This window comes from Pantherophis guttatus, chromosome 7 (genome assembly GCF_059756535.1).
Source record: "Pantherophis guttatus breed Tessera chromosome 7, ASM5975653v1, whole genome shotgun sequence".
Classification (NCBI taxonomy): Eukaryota; Metazoa; Chordata; class Lepidosauria; order Squamata; family Colubridae; genus Pantherophis; species Pantherophis guttatus.
In genome coordinates, this window is record NC_142069.1 from 26,215,028 (window position 1) to 26,230,773 (window position 15,746).

At 38.0% G+C, this 15,746-nt stretch overlaps 2 protein-coding genes across 2 annotated transcripts in view; one reads left to right on the top strand and one right to left on the bottom strand.

The window, feature by feature from the left end:
- The window catches only part of SYN3 (synapsin III), a 205,045-nt gene that overhangs the window by 104,737 nt on the left and 84,562 nt on the right, over nucleotides 1-15,746 (bottom strand). The window lies entirely within an intron of this gene.
- TIMP3 (TIMP metallopeptidase inhibitor 3) overlaps nucleotides 2,388-15,746 on the top strand; it is a 41,360-nt gene continuing 28,001 nt past the window's right edge. Inside the window, exon 1 of the mRNA XM_034403832.3 lies at nucleotides 2,388-2,805. Coding sequence (XP_034259723.1) covers nucleotides 2,682-2,805 — 124 coding nt within the window. The 5' untranslated portion in view covers nucleotides 2,388-2,681. The remainder of the gene's footprint in view (nucleotides 2,806-15,746) is intronic.

Below are 15,746 nucleotides of genomic sequence, written 5' to 3' on the forward strand. Positions count from 1 at the left end.
TACTGGAGGCAAATTGTTTTCCAGTAGTGAGCCTTCCTCTATAGTACTGGTACGTACAACATAATAATTCCCTAACTACTGTATACGTACACACAAAGGTTGAATAAAAAATAATGTCTCCAATGTTACAAGTCACCAACTCATGGCAGTATAGGTAGTCCTTGATTTACAACCACAATTAAGCCCAACAGAAAAAAATTCTGTTGCTAAGTGAGACATTTGTTAAGTAGGTTTTGCCCCATTTTATGACCTCGCTTGCCATGATTGTTAAGTGAGTACCTGCAATTGTTAAGTGAATGTGGCTTTCCTCCTTGACTTTCTTTGTCAGAAGTTTGCAAAAGGGGATCACATGACCCTGGGATATTGCAGCCATCGTAAATATGAGTCAGTTCCCAATAAATTTTGATCATGTGACCATGGAGATGCCTCAATGGTTGTAAGTGTGAAAAATGGTCATGTCACCTTTTCCAGTGCTGTTGTAACTTCAAACAGTCACTAAATGAACTGTTGTAAGATAAGGATTACCTGCACTTACAAGCTAGAATGTTGGATGGGTTCTTTGTGTGCTTTCATTTCAGTTAGTATGAAGTTGTTGTAAGAAAAGTTTTGTGTTGTTGTTTGTGAAATGAAAGCCTACAGAGAGAACTCATCAGTTGAATTTTATGGAATATACATAATTGATTTTTGATTGCAGAAAAAGTCTCACCAAATGAAACTGATGACCGATTGTGGGTTGTCAATGACAGCTTATGGGAATACTGTTATTGGACCAAAAAGTATAAAAATGATGTACTGATTTGTGTGATCAACCCGTGACAACCTGACAGTAGCCAATGAGTTTCACATGAGAAAAATTGATGAACAGATTAGTCAAAGGGAGATTATTAAGATTGGCTTGTCAGATCACCTTACTAACATTTTTCAAGTTTAGAAGTGTTTTGCAATTGATTCCTTGCACATAGATGGAATTGAAATTTTCAGGCAAATTGTGTCATGCAATGAGAATGAAGGCGAGAAATTTCTTTGCAGCAACATGACAGACAACAAAATATGAGATCACTATTATTACCAAAAATGAAATGCTAGCCCATAAAATATCATCACAAGGTTTTATCGCTTGAAAAAAATAGCAAAACCTAGGCTTTGGAAAGACCGCTTAAGATCACTGATTTTTTGTGGATGCAGGTAGTTTTATTGGTATTGATTTTTCTGGACGATGATGCTACCACCAACTCAAGAGAGCTACACTGCAACGTTCAAAACTTTGAAACAGGGTTCAGAAGCAAAAAAAAAAAAAAAAGGATTTTTCTTTAACATGTCAATGGTAGGCTGCATGAGGCAGTCAAGAGGGAATTGAAAACTTGAATCTCACCACCTTAAATCTCTCCTATACCATTCAGATTTGGCACTATGTGACTTCCACCTTTTCTCCAAATTGAAGGCATTTTTTATGGGCATCTTATTTGAGTGAAATAAAGAGATGAAAAGGACAGTCAGGATCTGATTGAAGAGACAAAAACATGACGTTCTTTCATGGTGTTTTTAAGAACTTGTCCATCATTGGCAGGAATATGTAGTGAATGCTGGTGATTGTGCAGTGGAAGAAATACAGGTAACAAAAAAGCTTATTTCAAGGAGTATTTCTATTTCATTTATTAAAGTACTCTTATTTTACTTCATTTAAACTAAAGATATGGAGTGAAGGCATTACTTTTCATTCAACCATCTTAGTAAAGAGCCATCCTTTAGCTCAGCCGGGAAACCAACTATTTCCCCATCTGATTCATTTTTAGCTTTTCCATTCAGGATAGACAATAAAACACTATCAACAAGGAATAAGACTTTTCAGCTCTACAGATGATTCTTGCTTTTCCTCCCCCCCCCTTTTTTTTTCATTTTGTGTGGTAATTTTTTAGACCAAAATCTGCATGGCAATATTTGAAAGTGTAAACTGCTGTGAAGTTGAGGAATATTAATATTTGAATGTATAGATTAAAAAAAATAGACAACAGGACCAGCAGTAGTTACTGGTTTCTTTCTCCTGCATATATTTATCAAAGCTTTCTCTAACGTTCTTCATCATCCCTGCCACAGTCTAGTCTCTACTTGTCCTTCCTGTTCCCCTTTAGTAACTGTCAACAGAAATCCTGCTTGTTAGCCCCAACTGCCACATACAGAGAATACAGAGAATACAGATTATTCCCTATATGGAACTGAATCCCTTGGTACGACCCCGCCTCCAACCAGTTTTTTTTTTTTTTGGGTAGCCTCTCCCCTTTCCTGAGGAATGAGGTAATGCGGGGCTCCGATTGGTCCAGGAGGCGGCACCCCAATAGCCGTGTGGGGCGCGCTCAAGGCTATAACTCCCCGCAGCCGCCAAAGAACGCAGAGGCGCGCACGAGAGTTGGCTGGGGAGCGTCAAACGCGCGGAGAGGAAAGTCGAGGCTGCACTTTTCATAGGAGAGAAACCGTGCAAAAAAAAAAAAAAGTCTTGCTCCATTTCAGCGCGCGCTCGCTCGCCTCGCCAAACAGGGGAAGGAGCGTCCGGACGAAGCCGAATTGCAACTACATTTTTCTCTCTAAAAAGCATCTTCCTCTACTTCTTAACTATTCTCCACGTGGGTGGAGACCGAGGAGTAGGGGAACGGTACTACTACTGTAACAGCAGTCGCGGCACAAATATGTCAGGGCGGGTGCTGAGTCTTTTCTTGCTGCTCTGCAGCTGGAGCCTGACTGAGCTGCTGGTCGAAGCTTGTACCTGCGTCCCAGTTCATCCCCAGGATGCCTTCTGTAATTCAGATATTGGTGAGTGTGGCGTTACCCTCTCGCTAACTGCACCCGGCAGCCTCTGTAGCAGCGTGTTCCCGATTGTCAGATTTTCGAGAGCCGTGCGTTCTCGTTTGAAGCCCGGGGGTGAAATTTGTCGGTGGGTTTACACAATTCCAGTCCCGAACGTTTTAGATTTAAATACAGTGTTGAATTTAAACAGCGAAAACACTGGCCAAATGACTTGTTCCCTCGCCGTGCTTTGGGGTTCTTTGCAAAAGGTTTGTAACAACTAAGTCTTACAAATCCGAATTGTTTGCACTCGGTTCTGTCCTTCTGCACGTATATGAATGGCACACCTACTTTGTGGCAGTGACATTATGGTTAATGGTAGCTGGAAAGTTCTGTAACGCAGCATGTTAACTTTTGTGAAGTCAGGGCAGATTTTCCTGGGGGGGAAAAACTAGAAAAAAATGGGTTGTAACACTACTTCAGCCCTAGAATGTCAATACTTGGAAGCTTGTCTGGTTGTTTTCAGGGGATATTATTTCTAAATAGTGTTGCATAGGCTAAAGTTATGTGCTAATACTACTGCTCCACCCAGTGTATTTACCTGCAGATTATAGATTAAGTATGGAAAAGAATCTGAAATTTACTTAAGCATGATTCCTCTGTTTGTATGTCTAACTTGTCTGCATATGTAAATATATATGTAATGGGATGATAATTTTTTTTTTCCTCCCATCAAGACAGTACTTCCTACAGTACCTTGAAGTTCTTCTACCAAAGGCAGGATATATATATATCTAACAGATAAATAATTTTTAAAACCTGTTATGGTCCATTTCAAGATCACTCTGAGCATCAAACCCATCTATTGATCTCCCTTCTCCCCCAAAATAATTTCATGTTATTAACTCCTTCCCTTACAATATGTTTTGGTTAGTGAGTGGTCTCAGCTGAAAGTTTTTGTCATCTCATTAGTTTTAATTAATTTAATTTGATGGTTGCCTGTCAGGCATATAATACTGGAAATAATTTATTAATCTTTAATTTTTATGAGCATTTGCAAACTACAAGGTTTCCATTCCCCACAAATCACTTTGAAGCTGATCTGGTGACTTCTGTACCCCGGAATAATGCTGAGACTGGTAGAGAACATTTTAAGCCAATCCGTGCTTTCTTTAGCTGACCAAGGGGACAATACAAAAATGTCAATCATTTTCCTGAGCAAATGGGTACCCTGAAAGAATCCCCTATTACCACTCTATAGGAAGTAAAAGATATTGGCCTCACATTTATTCCACTCATATTTTCAGTACTTGTTGTATACATTTATTTTTTTCCAAAAATAAAATCTAAGCAATTGCTACCAATATTCCTAAGGGTAAAGTTGCCATTCTGCCTGCAATGTGATAGGGAGATGAATAACATGTTAGAATGTTTGAAACTAGGACTTTTTCCAATAGTTGGTGAATCATAGTAGTTTGTTGCCATGGTAGCTCTCATGGGAGAGAAAGGAAGATACATTCTAAACAATGCCTATGGAAAGACACCAGAAACAGAATAGTGATGCTTTGAAGCCAGTAGGGCCAGTAACACTGTCCACAAACTCCACATATTATTGCAAAGAACATAGGAGCTTTGCTAGTAAACAGCATTTCTAGTAAACAGTCACAGGTAGGATTGCTTTCAGAATGGTTAATTCTAAATTCAGTTAGTTATGCAGCTGGTTCCAAACTAGGATAAAATCCTTGTATAAAGGTTCTTCAAATGACAGTCTTTATAAAGAATACAATTTCCTAATCCCAAAATTGTGCTAGTTTCATATTAGTGTAAAAACCTTCCAGAATATTTGGAATCCAGCCATCTCAGTTTGTTCCCATGCTAGTGAAATCTTTGCAAGCTTAAACCATAAACCACATGGGAAGTAAATGGCATTCATGGCATGCAGAACAAACTACAGAGGAAAACATATGGGTGGAAGCATTTACATGGATTAGGAATGAAGCAAGGATGAAGGTAGTAGTTTTCAGGTAAACAAAGTTTTGACCCCTGAAATGAAATATCAAAAGTATGCTATAGACTGGAAGCCTCTGATGCACCCATAATTAATGGTAACCCCTTCTTTTCAATATGCTGCCTACATGGAAGTATTTTGTAGATATTTTCATTAGTTAATATTTCATTGCTACTTTATGTATGTAGTATTAGTTAACTTTGGTTTCCAAAATAGTTACTCGGTAACTCCCATCGAAAGGTTTGTTTGTTTGTTTCTAAATTGAGCCTTAAAGATTCTAGACAAGGACCCTTACTCATGTCTAGTTTAAGTACTGTGTCACTGCTGAAAACCAATAAAATCTTATATACTGAAATAATTCTGAGAGTTGCGGTTTTACTTGACTAATGTTAGACTACAATATTCTGTCAATGATGTTATATCAGAGGATGCACAAGGGCAAAGGAGAAGTTCAAAGTCCTTTAAAGGACTTTTATTATTGGTGATTTATTTGCTCTGTAGGAGTAGACATGTCAATTCAGAATCCATTGCCAAAAGGCAGCTGGCCTTTTCTTGAAAACACGAATGCCAATTTGTCTGTCTCTACCAGAAAATTTCCCACGTGCCCCTAATATGTGACAATGTATGATCTTTTGATTTCTAAACGTTATGGCTATGAATTTCCCACTGCTAGTTTTCATAGCCAGTAAAGATGGAAGCTAAAAAGGAACAAGATCTATTCTACTGGGAAGTGTGAAAGAGAAAAATATAAATATAAAAAAGTGAGTAATGTAGAATAGAATAGAATAGAAATAGAATAGAATAGAATAGAATAGAATAGAATAGAATAGAATAGAATAGAATAGAATAGAATAGAATAGAATAGAATAGAATAACAGAGTTGGAAGGGACTTTGGAGGTCTTCTAGTCCAACTCCCTGCTTAGGCAGGAAACCCTCACTACTTCAGACAAATGGTTATCCAATCTCTTCTTAAAAACTTCCAGTGTTGGAGCATTCACAACCTCTGGAGGGAAGTTGTTCCACTGATTAATTGTTCTAACTGTCAGGAAATTTCTCCTTAGTTCTAAATTACTTCTCTCCTTGATTAGTTTCCACCCATTGCTTCTTGTCCTACCCTCAGGTGCTTTGGTGAATAGCTTGGCTTCCTCTTATTTGTGGCAGCCCCTGAGATAATGGAACACTGCTATCATGTCACCCCTAGTCCTTCGTTCCATCAGACTAGACCTACCCAGTTCCAGCAACCGTTCTTTATATGTTTTAGCCTCCAGTCCCCTAAAGTGGTATTAACACTTCACGTGATCTTGATTCTGTTCCTCTGTTTATGCAGCCTAGAACTGTGTTGGCTTTTTTGGCAGCTGCAGCACACTGCTTGCTCATATTTAAATGATTGTCCACTAGGACTCCAAGATCTCTCTCACAGTTACTACTATTGAGCATATACTTTACCTGTGCATTTTGTTTTTCTTGCCTAAATGTGGAACCTTATTTTTGTAAGAAGTGTCCATGAAAGAATCAAATGATAAAAGCAGTATTTAATGGATGTAATGCAAACTCTGCCCCTTTTCTACATGAATTGTGACATTGCACACATATATGAAAGGGGCTGAGCTAGGGTCATGTTGGCATGATTGTTGTTATCGTTTTGAAAAACGTCTGAATTAATGGATGTCTGAATATGAGCTGAAATGGCTTGAAAGTAATTGTGGCATAACATTGTTTCTGGACTTGCACTTGAATTTTAAAGATCCATCCATTCTCATCCTGTTTTTGTCATACTGTACTAAATTATGTGATTTTTCTGTGGTTAATGGTTGCTACACATACTGTGATGTGTTGAACTGTGGCTTGTTGAATAAACTGCCATAACAGTAGTCATGCATGTGTATTAATACAAAACCAAACAAATCACATTATGACATATGTGAATCCAGTTTATAAAGTTGTTTCTAAACTGAAATTATAGATAGCATGTATCTAGTGTGAATGCATAGGAATATTAAGGCACTAAGGTATATAGCCATTTTTTTCACATGCCAAATTGGGTAAAATAGTTTAATTCTTTCTAGACTTAGTTTATAGATCTTTAACCAATGTTACTGCCTTTTAAACCAACAAATACGATATAATTGTATATTGCATAAAAATGTTCATAAGGACCTATACTGATTTTAAATTTAGTGCATTAAACAAAGCAGGGAAAGAATTGAATCCCAAACCAGTACCAAATTATCCTAATCACCTAGTATTGTCATAATATAAAGTAAGCCAGGCCTCACAATCTTCTTTTTTTAATAACTTGGATTCTGGACCTTTGAGATTCCTGGTTTTGAGGGACAAATTGAAGCATAGTGCTGTGTGCGTACATGTGTGTCCCAGGCCACCTGTTTTAGCAAAACAAACAAACAAACAAACAAAATGAGGAGGGGGGCTAAAAATTGCACTACTGAAAATTGAATATTTTGCCAGCAAATTATCATGTTGTGAACTGGAGGCACTTTGTACGACTACAAAATAGTGTTTAAAAAAGTTGTATTCGGCCTGTAGATTACTACTTTGGTATGATGTCAGTAAATCATCAACAGGTGGATTTGCTTATTTGGTGCCACAGTTTTCATTATACTACATTTTATTTTGAAATGTTAGCTTTTGAATCTTATTTACAAATGGAATTAGAGATGAAATTGGACCTTAATGTATCCTTCAAAGAACAATATATTAAGCAGCAGCAGAATTTCTAATGAGTGGTTATTTTTGATTCCTCATTTTGTGGAGTACAAAGTTGTGAAAAAGCAAGGTCTTCCTTAAGCCACCAGCCCTGCCAGCACCTCTTTAGTAAACACTGCCATTCTTTTCTAGAATTAAAAAGGGAAGAAGCTGATCCAAATTTCCAGGGTGTGAAGAGTTAAATGTTTCCATGGAGACTTGTTGCAGTTTGGTACTTTATTTAAAGCACACTAAACTGCATGCTGGTTTACAAAACAAGTAACTTTTTATAGCTCTTCAACTCTGACAAAATACATGTCTTAAAGGGAGGAGTCAGTGCCCCAAGGGGTTGATGCTTGAGACAAGGTTGCCAGAACAGATCTATTCATAGTTCTCTTTGCAATTAAATACAATGGCAAAATAGAATCCTTGAAAAGGATTTGCTGTATTTTATTTTAAAGGAAATGCCATTATGGTTTCAAACAGAACGGAAAGAAATGCCTGAACTTGAAAGAAACTGTTTGCTCAAGTTTGTCTACTATTGCTTATTTTTTATTTATTATTTTTATTGTGCCAGCCTATCCCTGAATTAACAGTATTTAAATAAAAATAGGATCACTGCCAAATCTTTTTTACTGGAAGAACTCAGATATAAAAGTATTTTGTGCAAGTGCATAAAAATTAGTCGGATCCTATTTGCACAGCATCAGGATGGGGATGTAGATATCTATGCCAACTGTCACAAATCTGGAGTACACTAGGTTAGTTACTGTCAAGAAGAAGCATCAGAATAAGGAATGTTTATCCTGTTGGTTGTCATAGAGCTATGATAGCAACATGATTATCATAAAGAAATACATGCCCACTTCCTCAAGTGAGAACCAATGATATAATTTGTTCTATACAGTGACACAGAGTGATTTTAATCTGTCATCTAATATTCAGTGTAAAATCACTGTAAAGAAAATTGTCCCTAGCTCCTTCCAGTTTTTTCATTCTTTCATTAAACTATCTAGATCCGTGGCCCCCAACTTTTTGGGCACCAGGGACTGGTTCTGTGGAGAGAGGTTTTTCTGTGGACCGGAGGGGGTGTAAAGCCCATCTGTGTGCTGCCTACATCCCACACATGGGCTTTGCTTGTTTGCACGGAGCGGTTTCTGGCACAGTGCTGGTCCATGGACCGAGTGTTTGGAATCCCTGATCTGGATTGTTTTCCTATCTAGTTGCAAGATTTTAAGTTGAAATTCCAGATTCTCCTTTTTCCTTTCTCTCATGGACTTTTTGATTTTGCACATGTAGTTTGTTTCAGGTTCCATATTGGTTAATTCTGCTTCTCCACAGAACTGGAAATTCCCTAAACTACAAAATCCATCACTAGCAGTAAGGAGATTTTTATGAGGACTAATTCTTCTGTGCTTTTATTGTATTTGTTTATTCTTTGGTCATCTGAGAGAGCAGCTGCATCATATGAATTGGCTGAATAGCAATAGCACTTAGACTTAATATACTGCTTCACAGTGCTTTACAGCCCTCTCTAAGCGGTTTACAAAGTCAGCATATTGCTCCCAACAATCTGGGTCCTCATTTTACCCACCTCGGAAGGATGGAAGACTCAGTCAATCTTGAGCCTGGTGAGATTTGATCTGCCAAACTGCTGGCATCCGGTGATCAGCAGAAGTAGTCTGCAGTACTGCACTCTAACCACTGCGCCACCGTGGTTCTTATTCAAGGGGAATGCAAACCCTTTGAAATCTTAATAACAATGCAGCAGAATTAACCCAAGAAATGGGACTGCTACTAGGCTAGCCAAGTTTTAGGGACTTCAGGAAGGGAAAGATGAAGCCTGAAGGATAAATTGAAGTTCTATAAAATATTTCTTCAGAAGTTACATTACAATTAGAATTTTTTTTTTAAACACTGAAAAAAATCAGGTGAGTAGAGTGACTCATCAGTGGAGTAAATTGTGTCACATTTGTGATTATAGTGACACATATTGTGTAAGAAGGACTATAAATCTTGTATTGCTGCATCTTTCTTAAAAAGTTAATTTTTTAGTGCAAGGTTGATTGTTTTATTTCTTTATTGTATGCTGCCTCATCTTTATTGTATGCTGCCATTGGTGAGATGGGGGGGCATATAAATTTGATAAATAAAAAGATATTGCTGCTTTAAGAATTGCAATAGCGTTAAACCATGGATTTTTTAAAAAAGCGATAACTTCAAACTTGAAGAAAGTCAGGCTACCTTAATGTATAGCAAGACAAGGTCTAAAGCACCTTTGAATAATTGTTGAAGCATATGCAACTCTATAAGATAAAGAGGTTGAAATCCTAACATATTGGTTTACTAAATGTACAGCTTAGGACATTGTAATATCTCTTTATTTGGTTGTGCTACGCTACAATGCAAATAGTCCTCAACTTACAACAGTTTATTTAGTAACTGTTCAAAATTACAACAGCACTAAAAAAAGTGACTTATGACTGATTTTCACACATATGACCTTTACAGCATATACCCATGGTCATGTGACCAAAATTCAGATGCTTGGCAACTGATTCATATTTATGTTGCAATGTTCCGGGGTCATGTGATCATGTGATCACCTTTTACAATCTTCTGACAGGCATAGTCAATGGGAAAGCCAGATTCACTTAACAACCATATTACTAACTTAACAACCACAGTGATTCATTTAACAACTGTGGCAAGAAAGTTCATAAAACGGGGCAAAACTCATTAACAAATATCTCACTTATCAACAGAAATTTCGGGATCAGTTGTGGTCCTAAATTGAGGACTACCTGTTCTGTACTCTGCATGCTTAAAGGAAATAATTAGACCAAACTGGCTCTTGTTGCTATACTGTAGAATAGAAATAGCTTATCCTTATGCTAGGCTAGCATGATGTATATCAATTATTGATTATCTTTTTATTTTTTGTTCTTTCTTAAATATTATGATGCACCCACAGAATACAGGGATAAAAAATTATGATACAGTATAAATTAGCCTGAATATAAAAGACGTAACTATTATGATCCTGCCTTGAGTAGAGAGCTGGACTAGAAGATCTCCGAGGTCTCTTCCAGCCCTATAGTTTTATGTTCTAAGTCTGTATGACAGTGACTATAGGAACAGACTATTCTAAGTTGAAGAATGGAACAAGATGTCTGAACAAAAAGGAAGGACATGACCAAGAAAACTTCTGTGAAGTTATTTCCCTCTTATAAACAAAAGATTTTTGTTTCTCTTTTGTTTTCCTGAATGAGATAATACTGAAAAGACTAAGATGTGACCTTCATTGTGTTTGTTATCTTTTTATATGGGAGGCTAGGACTCCTCAGAAAGCAAAATATACATCTGGAAAGTTCCTTCCTTGCTCTTTTTCTGGTAAATTATAATAAATACTAATCATTTTGCCTGTGACTAAAAACTCAATTACGTATAAAGAGGGGGAAAAGTCCTGGAGCAATGCCTTTTCTCCTTCAGTGACACTTCCCCAAGCCTTTCTTAACTAAAATGTTTTGATAAATTTACAAGCATATGTCTCAAGTTAACCAAGGAATTTGCTGATGTAATGGGTGGATGCTATTGTCCTCTGATAGTGTTTGTCTTTAATTTTTTATTTCTTTGACACAATCTCAACACATCTGCATGAATCTCTGCATAAAGCAGATTTTTACTCTTCCACCTTACATGCCAACACTGAATTCCGTTCATCCTATGCTTGCCATGAGAGAATTAGCAGTAATAACAGGAATACTAGCAATAGCACTCAGGCTTATAAACTGCTTCACAGTGCTTTACAGCTCTCTGTCTGAGTGGTTTACAGAGTCAGCATATTGCCCCCCAAAATAGTCTGGGTCCTCATTTTACCAGCCTTGGAAGGATGGAAGGCTGAGTCAAACTTGAGCTGGTGAGAATTGAACTGCCGGCAGCAGGCAGGTAGGCAGCAGAAGCAGCCTGCAGTACCGCATTCTAACCACTGCGCTACCACAGCTCAACTACTAAAATAATGTTTCCAAGCCTAGGGTCCTGTCCGTCCCCCCCCAACACAGCACGAGGGGCTTAAGCATGTTTTATTTCACACAACCAACCCCATAGTCATTTCCCATGTCCCAACTCTGCATGTGCAGTTTTTAGAATTAATTTCAAGTGACCTTTCTGAAAAATGCTGACTGGACAAAGCAACAGGGTCAAGAAAAGGTGCAGGCATGGGCATAATGCCAGCAAGGTGAACTAAGAACCCCAGGCAAGATGACAGAAAAGTGAATCATTGGATTTCAGGCAGGACAACTGATTGCAATGCCCAATGAAAGCAACCACGGCTCTCCAGACTCCAGGCACAGTGCAGGCAACTTGGGTTTAATGCGTTCAAGGCACGATGGAGGCAAAATTATTCCCACAGGTTCAAGGCGCAATGAAGGCAACTTTACTTCAAAGGTTGCAAGACATGACAGCTTGACTTCAATTGGTGCAAGGCATGATGATGGCAACACGTCTAAATGAATTCAAGGCAGAGTTAATAGCATCCACGTATTGATGGATTATGAATGGTTTCAAGTGCTGAAGTAAATAGGTGGCGACCGGTATGCCTCATTAGGGGGGTTGAGGCTGCTTTCTCATGAATAGATTCACCAACCGCTGTTGTGCCTCTCTCTGCTCAACTCTGTGTGACCTGGGATCATGTAGGAGTGGCAATTCCTCTATTTCACTGACTGGCTGCAGCTGAGCTTCTTCTCCAGCCTATGCAGCTGGCTGTTTATCTGGCTGCTTTCTTTCATCTTACACTCCTAGGTTTGATTTTCCATGCTCAAATGTAGAGCTTTGCTTCGTTTTCAAATTCCTTCTCCTCAACATCCTCCCAATTTCTGATATGTTCCTATAAGATCTTTCTTTCCTCTCCTGTCTTTGTGTTGTCTGCAAATTTGGTACAAGTAGTTACAGTTTAGCAACCATTATTGGGACCCACAATTGGATCATTACGTGAAGGGGTCACTAAGTGAAACTACCACTGTGCTTATGATCTTACTTCAGCTTTATTTCGCTTTACAGATCTGTGAAAATCATCAATAAGAGGATCGGTTATAAAATTCCTTTTTTCATCACCATGACCAACTGTTAATGGTTGCTTAATGAGGCAGTTGCTAAACAAGAACTGCCTGTAATTATATTTTCTAATCTCTCAGCTAAGTCATTTATAAATATGCTAAACAGAGGACCTAGGATGGAGCCCTGCACTCTGCAGCTGAAGACTTCTCTATAGCTTCATGCAGTGCCATTGACAAATGTTTGCTGGGTACAACCAGGTGTGTACCCTTCCAATGATAACGGTTCCAATGGTATAATGCCTTGGTAGTACCACACTTGGAAAACTGCATCCAGTTTTGGTTGCCATAATATAAAAAAGATGTTGAGACTATGGAAAGAGTGCAGAGAAGATTAACAAAGATGATTAGGGGGCTGAAGGCTAAAACATACGAAGAATGGTTACAGGAATTAGGTATGTCTAGTCTAGTAAAAAGCATGATAGCAATGTTCCAATATTTGAGGGGTTGCCACAAAGAAGGGGGGATATCCCCAACCTAGTTTCCAAACTACCATAAGGCAGGACAGGAAGCAATGGAAAGACTTGCCTTCAGAAGTTGTGGGTGGTCCATCACTGGAGGTTTTAAAGAAAAGATTGGAACCTGCTCCACTGGCTAATTGTTCTCACTATTAGGAAGTATCTCCTTAGTTCTGGGTTGTTTCTCTCGATTATTCCATTCATTGCTTCTTAACTTGGCTTATGGTGCTTTGGAAAATAGGCTGACCCCTTCTTCTTTGTGGCAGCCCCTCAAATATTGGAATACTGCTAATCGTCTCATCATATTAGGATCTCATAGAAGGTCTCATTGAATGCACTGCATTCATTGCATTGTATGCTACCCAGAGTCACTTTCGTGTGACAAAGAAATATGGTAAATAAATAAAAAATTGTTAATGTCAGGATAGACTGTGCCTATCACATTCTTGTGGTGGCTCTATCAAAAGGAAATCAGGTGGGTTTGACATGATGTTTTCTTGATAACCTTAACCTGACTCATGACAGATTTGCCCAGTATCTATACTAAGTCTGTAGTTACCTGACTTCTCTCACCCTCCCTCCTTTGAAATGTGATTGGAGAATCACATTTGTCTCATCATCTATTAGGATCTCATAGAAGGTCTCATTGATTCACATTTGTGAGTCTCCAATCCTTTTACAGTACTGCCATCGTTTATGATTTCTCAAAAGCCAAGAAAGGCTCGGATTACATCCACAAGTACCTTTAAGATTCTGTGGTGCAATGGTTTGGTTCATGATAGCTAAGAGCTTCTTAATATTCTCTTTATTTACCATGAACTCTTTCTTTGTATCACTTTTATTCAGCCAGCAGCAGACATGCCTAGTGCAGAAAATAGTCAGGATTGTGAAAAATATTGTTGTTTTCAGAATAAATGTCCTATAATGTCCATTTGTATGCAGTTCCCCTTTGAGAAGAAGCAAGCAGCCTCAAGCATTCCTGTTTCTTTCTTGTGCTACAACCATAGTACCTTCCCTCCTTTCTTGCTTTTGGTTTCCTTTAAATGCCAACGTTCTTTTTCTTTTTTGTATTTTAGCCTTTTTCTTAAAGGTATTAACTACACACCTCTTTGAAGTTTTAGTTCAGTTGAACAATTGTAAGCTCCCCTGCCCCTTATCTTTTTTTCATGTCATTTTTGTGACTAAGAGTAGACTTAAGCTGGATCTTCCAACCCTAGTCTGCTATATTAACTACTATACCACATTCATTCAATAATATCATGGAAGAATGTATATATTATAAAGATTGTATGCACAGGCCACTCTCCATACTGAAACCTAACATATTTTCCTATCAAGAATCCCATCCTGCTACTGCAAATGTTTCTATATTTTGATTCGTGGAACAAGAGAATTTTTCTCTTGAGCCAACATAGAAAATAAGGACTTTCTATTTTTGGCAAACCAGTCACTCACTAATGTTAAATAACTTATTTCTATTAGAGAGTCTTGGCTGAAAAAACTCCCTGATGATGTAGCATCCCACATTATTTACTAGGTCTTGACTCTCGTCATCCTTTTAGGATTGCCACTTTAAATGTTGAGAAAGTTAATAAATCCACAGAAAAGTTTCTTCTATGCAATTCTTAGAGACAGAAGTGTTCTCATGCAGTTTAGATTTGGCAGCCTTATCCTTAGTTCTCCAGACCATATATCCCAAGCTTTTTATTCAAGCCATTCTCTCATTCACTTGCCTTCTCTCAGATTGCTGTATCACCCTCAGTTAAATATCTGACTTTTTTTTTCTTACTATAATAATATGGGTCACATGGGCTTTCTGAAGACAGCATTACACAGCATTAATGCCCGAAGAGAAATGCAGTGCCAGGCTTCTTAAATTCATCTCTCAAAGCACTGTAAATTGCCCCTAGCAGAATCTCACATAATGGAATTCAGCATATAGGATGAAATACAGGCTTAAGTACATGGAATATCATTATAACAGGTCAGTTTCTGAGAACTAGAAATATTTTCTTTCTGTCTGGATATAGGACAGATGTAATCAATAAACTATAAAATCTCAGATGAGATTTGTGAATGTAATCAGTATGCCTGTTATTGAGAATTCTACTAGTGTCATGCTTAGTAATTGTAATAAGAAAAGTTCTGGAAATAAGACTGAAAAGCAATTAAATTGAGTTAAAAGCTTATTTTATGCTATGTTATTTCTCCGTGGAGATTCCTACTTTCACATTGTAGGACACTAATTCTCAAAATAATACAATAATTTTCACAATGTTGACTTTTTTGCACTTGGCATTTTTCCTGCTAGCTGAATAAAGTCCCAAGGAAAGTTCAGAAATAAATCTGAACTCATGTCTTTTAAATTCCATTGTCTGGAATGGATTGTGAAGACCTGCGCAATAATGGCCACTCATGCTCTGACCATCTTTTAATTGGATTACTGCGAAGCTACAGCTGCTGAAGAATGCTGCGGTATGCACAGTTCTGGGGACCCTTAGGGTGGCATATATAGCACCACTGTTGCACAAGCTGCATTGGCTATCAGTTTCTTCATCCAATTCAAGGTGTTGGGTTTTGCCTTTAAAGTACTATATGGCATGGGTTCATGATATCCGAGGAGCTGTCTCACTCTAATGAGTCTAGCCCATCACTCTAGTGGAAGGCGCCTGCTTTGGACATCATCT